At 32.5% G+C, this 8,678-nt stretch overlaps 1 protein-coding gene across 1 annotated transcript; it reads left to right on the top strand.

Annotated features, from left to right (window-relative positions):
- The first annotated feature begins 4,116 nt into the window (after positions 1-4,116).
- LOC114301979 (EIN3-binding F-box protein 1) lies at positions 4,117-7,539 on the top strand. Its single transcript, XM_028246943.2, has 2 exons — positions 4,117-4,439; positions 4,950-7,539. Exons 1-2 carry the CDS (start codon positions 4,415-4,417, stop codon positions 6,875-6,877), a joined length of 1,953 nt encoding a protein of 650 aa, XP_028102744.2. The 5' UTR covers positions 4,117-4,414; the 3' UTR covers positions 6,878-7,539.
- Positions 7,540-8,678: the final 1,139 nt, after the last annotated feature.

Here is an 8,678-nt window from a genome sequence, read left to right as displayed (position 1 = left end):
TACTTTTTTATTAAAAAAGTCATCCCAAACAATCCCTAGTGTGACCTAAAAGTAATTTTTCTTTTAAAGTCAAACTAAAAACAAAAGAAAAGTTAGCCAAAAAATTTGTTAAATAAACATTTGTAAAACTAGTTCTATAAAAATATGACCTTGATGGCTGCTGTATAAGTAATATTTCCAGTTGAAATTTTTTTTTTCGCTTGAATTGTTATGACAAAAATTTACTATCGCAATATTTTAAAGGCGACCATAATGACACGATTATTTTGTTGGTTCTACACTAAAACAAAAGTACATCAGATAAAAGATGTTTATTATTTTATTAAAAAAAAATTGTCAATCAAGAGGGTAATTACAAATATAATAAATATATTACATCAACTAGCCCAACAATTAGAAAATAGGAGAGAAATAAACACCATCACAACGAGTATCAAACTCCTTTCTATGGGAGTTGAACCTGAAATCTCACACCACAAATAATACTACACAACCATTGGTTTTTTTAAAAAAATATTGACCTTTGTAAACCTACATTACCGAGAAATTTTTGTATACCAATAGAGTATCACGTGACACTATCTTTCACCAATCACAAATATATATACTTCTTATTATTCTTCAAATGCTTAACATAAATGTAGTGGATCCTATTGTCAAAACCAACCACAATAATAGAAGGTACCATAAAAGAGGCATATACCTTATCCTCATATAAAAATTACTTTACATTACCTAATATTGAACCAACAAATTAATGTGTCTCTGACATTAAAACCACCCTTTGTAAACCCACATCGCTTAATTTGTCAAATTATGGATTTAACTTTCATTTTAGACTATTTTAAGAAAATAGTTAAAAGTCATCTTTTAATTTTTAATTTATTTTAAATCACATTATTTCTTTATTTTTTACATGTTTTTTCAAAAACAACTAAAAAAAATAAAAATAAAAACTAACTTTTAACAAACTTCACAAAATAACTCAACCAAATTGAAGATGATTAACAACTCATACTCATGCTAGACTTGTGTGCGGGGGTAATGTAATTACACAATTTGTTTATATTGGTGTTCCAAGGAAGGAACATTTTTGAAATCCCATATATTGCCATGTTGTACCATTTGATGTTTAATATATTATTATGGGTATGCAAAAACAAACTTAAAAAGTTCATTCCCCAATTACTTTGTTCATCGTTCGCTCTCTCCTATATATATTTATTTGATTATAAAAGGTAGGCTTGTTAACAGATTGAATTTTAATTATCGATTTTTCAAAAAAATTTCAAATAAAGTAAAATTTAAATTTTTATTTCTTTTCCATTCTCATTTTTTTACCTTCATTGACAAATTCAAGATCCAATCTGACATGAAGAAAATACAGTTTTCAAACTAAATTTATTTCTTCCAAAAATTGAAGTTGCTCTTTTAAAACACAGTTTCATGCAAATTTGGATCCTTCAAAAAAAAAATTATGGATGTTTGGTTCAGGTATTTTTATCCTACTTATTTTTTGATAAATTAGATTCAGCATGCTTGTTTTCATTTTTCAGAAAACATTTTCCAGAAAAATCTACTTTTTTATTTTTTGTGTTTTTTTTTTGTTTTTACTGAATTTTTTTAATATTTTAAGTAATTTTTTTTTACTTTTTAGACACATCTAACATAAATACACCTAAAAAGTAAAAAAAATTATAAAAAAAATATTTTAAAAATTTACTAAATACCAAAAATACAAAAAAATATAAGAATTCAGTATATTTTTTATATTTTTATGTATTTATTAATTTTTTAAAATATTTTTTCACAAATTTTTTACTTTTTAGATACATCTAACTAAGGTGCACCTAAAAAAGTAAAAAACAAATTTAAATTTAAAAAATATTCACTAAAAACAAAAGAATACGAAAACTAAAAAACTCAATTTTCAAAAAATTTAATCCAAAAAACTCAAACCAAACACACTGGTTTATGAAATTTTTTCTTGAGTTAATTTCATATTATAATAGTATGGCACTATTTGGCATAATTTATAAAAGTATATTTTTTCTCTTTTTATTTTTTTGAATCATATTATTTCTTTATTTTTTTATATATCTTTTTATAAAAAATTTTAAAAAATTATTTATTTAAGTTACCCTAAACACCCTCTATATTACGTTACAATCTCAGTTAACAAATGTCATGCCATATGCATATAAATCTCTCAAGTATCCTCTGTACAAGTCGGTTTTCAATGATTATAATTCCACTCAAGTGGCTTCTATCATTTGGTATTTAGAAGGATCTGAGGCTGTGCTCTTTCGTGGAGTATTGTCCCGATTCTCTTTCAATAATTTGAACCGTATATATTATAAAGTTCGTTAAGTATATCATCTATGTAAAAAAAAAAAATTATTAGATATTTGCAGCCCTATAACCAAAACACATTTATTTTTATAAAAATTAACGATTAACATAATTTTCATAAATTTTTAAAAATAATTAAAATCTAATCATGTGATTATGAATATTCGATTAACTTAATTTTTTACCTGAATAATATTCTTAATGAAACCCTATAATATGATGATTCAAATTATTAAAAAACATTTGGAACCAACTCCAGCAGAGGAGCATAACAGGCACAGCAGCACCCCAAGTCCGTATTAGACCATCTCTAACGGTTCACCAAACCTAGCATCAAATTTGAAAATTGGTGAAAAAGTTACTGTTTGGAGTTCCAGCGGTTTCACTAAATCGATATCAAATCGATAATTCACCAAACATTTCACCAAAATGAGAACACGCCCAGATTCAGCAAATTACTATTTGTTACCGTTGGGGGAGAGGAACCGGTCGACCAGCCAGTTGACCAACCGGTCAACCACTAAAGAGTTCAAACAGTTCAAATTTATAGGTTCAAACAATTAAAAAAAAAAATTGTCTTACCGGTCGACCGGTTGACTACTAAAGGATTCAAACAGTTCAAAAAAAAGGTTTAAACAATTTTAAAATATATATATATTTTTTTTATCCTTACCAGTCGACCAGCCGGTCGACCAACCGATCCGGCGTAGATTTGATAAAAGTTCACCGTTGGAGTCAGTGGTATCAAATTGAAAAAATCGTCCTTTTTTTCTCAATTTTAATAAAGAAGAAGTTCACCGTTAAAAATGCTCTTAAATCCTCTGGGGCTAGGTCAAGTAAGACGAAAGGTGCAATTTATACGTTGAATTAGGACATAAGACATCAATAAGGTGTTGAATATTAATAAATTAATAAAATCATCAAAAGATAAAGGGTTGGAATCAAAATAGCATGTTTTGTGTTTACAGTGGGGATTTTTTTTTTTTTCCGCGCCAATAACTCAACCTTTTCAATAAAAAACATTAGGATAAATTACACTAATGTTACTTGAGGTTTAAAAAAAATATAATAAGTCCCATAATTTTGAAATAATTACATAAATCTCTCTTTTAATAAGGTTAAAGAATTAAAACTAATGCAGATGGTATAAAAACACAACAATACACAATTTAAAATGTATTTTTTCATTCATACTGAATTTCTAATGAAAATAAGTCGAATATTGTATGAATTAAATCTTTAAGGAAACTCAGGATAATTATACTAAATTTGTAATACTTACTATATTTTCTTCAAATCTCAATAAGTCAGTGTAATTTATCCAACAAACAAAAAATTATAAATATGTCTCTGAGATTTTCTTAAAATACGAATTATCCTTTTATGATTTTGAAAATTATAAATAGAATTTTTTATTTAATTAAATTAATAGAAAAAAATAAAATTTCTAATTGTTCTTTTAATAAAAATTAAAATACTTAAATTATTAATTAAAATATATTTCTAATATTATTAAAAATTATTAAATTTAATAATTTATTAATAAAATGAATCATTTGTTATATAATTAGAAATTTAAAGAGATAATTCGTATTTTAAACTAATTAATGTATTTATAATTTATCAAAAACAAAAAAGAAGGAAAGAAAAAAAAAAAAAAGCAAACAGGAAGCAGCCCGTTTCCGGTCAAAGGACATGTTTTCGTACAAGCGGCGAGCGGTGAGAAATTACCGGTTAAATACCGGTTTTACGGAATGATTCATTGAACCCTGAGAGAGAGAGAGAGAGAGAGAGTAATGATCTGAAGACTTGAGAGACATCACCCACTATATATACACAGTCAGAGATGTATACACTTTTGTAGCAATACACCACAGCGCAAATTCTCTCTCTCTCTCTCTCTCTCTCTCTCCTCTTTTTGCCCTAGTGGGGTTTCTGATCATCTTGAACGTTCTGTAATGCGATCAGTGCTCGAACATCTACACAAATTTCTGCTCTTTTTTGTGTTGTTTTTGGTGATCATTTCTCTCGATTTGGGGGTTTATACTTTGAACAAACAAGCATGCCTACTCTCCTCAATTACAGTGGTATGTTTCGAATCTTTTTGGGGTTTGTTCTTCAATTTGTCTGATTTTGTGTTCTGGGTCCAGCTTGGAGATGTTGTTGTTGTTTGCTAGATTAACTTGTCTGGGTCTAATTTTGGGTCTTTTGATTGTTTTGTGAGATGATCTATAAACATGCTTGTTTCAGCTTCTGATTCGAATTTTAATGTGGAAAAGGTTTTCTTAGATTGGGTTATTTCCTCCTGTGAATTTGATGAATTTTGTTCTGGAAATTCTTGATTAGATTGATGTGATATTAAGAAGGGGAAAAAAAATAAATTAATAACAACTTAGTTCAACCAAGATTATAGATTTTTTTAAAATTTTCCACAAAACAAAGCTAAACTTTTTCTTTTGCTATTAATTGCTGTAAATTTGTTGTATGTGTTGTGGTTTTGACAAGCATTTACAATGAAATAGTCTTGAGACATTCCTTAATTGGAGAATTGTATGAATAGATTTAGCTGATGTTAGATTTTGTTGTTGGGTTTACAGGGGATGATGAATTCTATTCTAGGGAGTCAATCTATTCCATGGATTCAAGCCTCTTGTGTTCTATTAGTTCCCATTTGGATGTGTATTTGCCGCCTAGCAAACGAGCTCGGATCAGTTCCCCATTTGCCTCCTCAGGTAACATGTTTGAGGAGGAGAGAACCCCATCTATTGATGTTCTTCCTGATGAATGCCTCTTCGAGATTTTCAGACGCCTTCCTGGCGGTCAGGCGAGGAGTGCCTCTGCTTGCGTATCCAAGCGTTGGCTTATGCTCTTGAGTGGCATTCGCAATTCTGAGATTTGCATGAGCAAGAATGCTCAGAGCAAAGTAAATGAGTCGTCAAATGATGTTGATATGATCTCTGGTAATGAAGATCTGGAAACAGAGAGCGATGGACACCTTACAAGGTGTTTGGAAGGAAAGAAAGCAACGGATATTAGACTCGCTGCTATTGCAGTTGGAACTTCTAGCCGCGGTGGACTTGGCAAGCTTTCAATCAGGGGAAGCAACTCTACTTATAGAGTCACCAACGATGGTCTCACGGCTATTGCCCATGGTTGCCCTTCTTTGAGGGCCCTTTCTCTGTGGGATGTTCCTTCTATTGGGGATGAAGGTATGTTTGAGATAGCCAAGGAATGCCACTTGTTGGAGAAACTCGACCTCTGCCAGTGTCCTTCAATTTCCAACAAGGGTTTGATTGCAATTGCAGAAAATTCCCCAAATTTGACTGCTTTAACAATTGAATCTTGTCCTAGAATCGGCAATGACAGCTTGCAAGCAATCGGACGGTGCTGCCCAAAGCTGCAGTCCATCACTATCAGAGACTGCCCTCATGTTGGGGATCAGGGAGTCGCAAGCCTCTTGTCATCAGCCTCTTCTGTCTTGACAAAAGTAAAGCTTCAGTCTTTGAGCTTCACAGATTTCTCTCTTGCTGTAATCGGGCATTATGGAAAGGCCATTACTAGTCTTGTCCTTAGCGGGCTTCAAAACGTGAGTGAAAAGGGTTTTTGGGTCATGGGTAATGCTCGGGGTTTGGAGAGACTGGGATCTCTTACAATTACTTCCTGTCGGGGCACAACTGATGTGAGTCTCGAGGCTATAGGGAAGGGTTGCCCTAACTTGAAACAGATGTGCCTTCGCAAGTGTTGCTTTGTGTCTGATATCGGGCTCGTAGCTTTTGCCAAAGCTGCTGGATCTCTTGAGAACCTACAATTGGAGGAGTGCAACAGGCTCACCCAATCTGGGATTTTGAGCGCTCTCTCAAATTGTGGATCGAAATTAAAGTCTCTTGCTTTAGTTAAATGCATGGGAATCAAAGATCTAGCTTCAGAAACACCCTTGCTCACTCCTTGTGAATCTCTTCGTTCCTTGTCCGTACGAAGCTGCCCGGGGTTTGGTGATGCTAGCTTGGCTGTGGTGGGGAAGTTGTGCCCTCAGCTACATCATGTAGATCTGAGCGGACTTTATGGAATAACTGATTCCGGACTTCTTCCACTTGTTGAGAGCTGCGAGGCAGGACTTGTTACGGTGAATCTCAGCGGTTGCTTGAATTTGACAGATAAAGTGGTTTCAATCATGGCTAGGCTACACAGTGAAACCCTAGAAGTGCTGAATCTTGATGGTTGTAGTAAGGTTACTGATGCAAGCCTTGTAGCAATTGCAGACAACTGCCTAGTATTAAATGATCTCGATGTGTCAAAGTGTTCGATCACCGATTCTGGCATCGCTGCTTTGTCTCATGGAGACCAGCGGAATCTACAGATCATTTCCCTCTCTGGCTGCTCAAAGGTATCGAACAAGAGTATAAATTTCCTGAGAAAATTGGGCGAGAATCTGGTGGGGTTAAATCTTCAACACTGCAATTCAATCAGCACCACCACCGTTGAACAACTTATGGAGAGCTTGTGGAAATGTGATATCCTCTCCTAAATCAAAGTCTTGAATCAATCAGTGTGAAAAGTTAGTAGATAACAGAAAAGCCTGTAGCTTTTAACACGCGTATAGCAACGCACTAGCTAGTTTTTAGTACATCAGAGGCGAGCCCTCTTGATCACCCGGTGGCTTGGTTGTTTTCCAGAGGACTTTGGCATTTCTCTTTTCCACCCTTTTTTTCAGGTTCGCCTGTTTCAATTTCACAGCCATGGTTCTCTGAGAAATACAGTTACTGAGTCCCGGTTTCAGGTACTTTTGCTCGGTCAGTTGGTCCTTCCTGGTGTGCCTTTATAGTGTTGCTCTACTTTCAGTCCTACAAATAGTCTGTTTTCTGAATATATGTCAGTTTGTAGTGTCCTTCGGAGTTTTCCATGCCTTTAACACCTTATGGGTGTTTTGTCTGAGATTACTTCTTGGAGTGGTTGTTTGGGGCAGTTCCAAGTGTTTGGTTCCTCAGAATTCATCTGCCTCGGCCTTGGCCATGGAGGCTAGGTCATGATAACCTTGTTTTGGTTGTTTTTTGTTTTTTTTTTTTAATACCGGGTTGGAGTTTTTTTTATGGGATTTTCGAGTCCTGTTTTTGCAGGTCTCCTCTGCTTGTGAATTGTATCTGGCAGCTACTCTGTTGCAATGGAATGAAATTGTGTTTTTGTGAATCATTTTCTGTCTCTTTGAATTTTGGTGCTGTGAATGGTATTTTTGATTGGATAATGATACGACTTCTTAATGATATGTTCGAAGGCCAAAATGATCTTTTCAAGTTGAAGGTGCCCCTGTTTACATGGATTTGAGGGGTCAGAATCATTGTAAGAACTTCATTGAAGTGATTTTGCTATTTTGATAATGCTAAACCCAATATGTCAAAATTGCTATTATTTTTTATTTTAATTGACTTAGAAAAAAGAACAAAAGTAATGGAGATTTTAAATGGACCGTTAAAATTTAGAACAATGTAAAGAATCAAAATATATTTCTGTCATAGCTGAAGAGCATGCATTTAACATTTTCTGGTGAAATATATTTTCATGTCAATTCTGTCTTTTATTACAATACTCAAAATATTATAATTTGATATTTCAGTTTTAGTAGTGCAAATGTTTTTTTAATTTTATTTTTCACACAACATCGTATTCCTTTTCATTACTAATCAATCTCACAATTCAAATCACTATTTTTTTTATCATAACAATTATATATATGCAAAAATGTGTCCACTAAAATCAAGTTTTATATAATGCTCAAGAAAATTACCCCTATTGATGTAGCGAAAAGAATAGCGAGAATAAATACATCAACTATGGTTGATCATACAAAACACCTAAGGTTAGAAAAAGAATATATAACAACTCAAAATTGCGTTGATTCTCAAAATTAATTAGCTCTTAAAAGAAGGCCACAACTAAGAAGCACCAAACTATGCAATTCATTGCTGGCACTACAAAAATAAAGGAAACAACAAATATTACAAAAAAAAATAAAAATATTCAAATGGAACATGGAAATAACAATTTAGACTCCCAGGATGAACACAAAATCAACATAATCGAATTATAACTTTTACATTAAAATTAAGAGAGAGACCACAATGTACACCCTCAAAATGGTGCATATTGTATGCCCTTTATAACTTTTTCATAAAATTTCATAATATAAATTACAAAATATCGTAACAAAAATCACAAAATACAAAGAGTCATAACGAAAATCACAAAATATCATAACATTACGATTTCTAACTTGTGGGTATACCTCATAAATTTACTATTCATAACTCTATCACAAAGGGTCGTAACACACA

This window comes from Camellia sinensis, chromosome 5, assembly GCF_055761805.1.
Source record: "Camellia sinensis isolate YWXY chromosome 5, ASM5576180v1, whole genome shotgun sequence".
In the NCBI taxonomy this organism is placed as follows: Eukaryota; Viridiplantae; Streptophyta; class Magnoliopsida; order Ericales; family Theaceae; genus Camellia; species Camellia sinensis.
The sequence above is the reverse complement of the archived record's forward strand: the minus strand, read 5'-3'. Positions and strand labels throughout refer to the sequence as shown.

Excerpts from the sequence above, each read along its gene's own strand:
- LOC114301979 (XM_028246943.2), top strand. The coding sequence starts at position 4,415 with ATGCCTACTCTCCTCAATTACAGTG. Across the intron at positions 4,440-4,949 it reads TACTCTCCTCAATTACAGTG|GGGATGATGAATTCTATTCT; the intron begins GTATGTTTCGAA and ends TTGGGTTTACAG.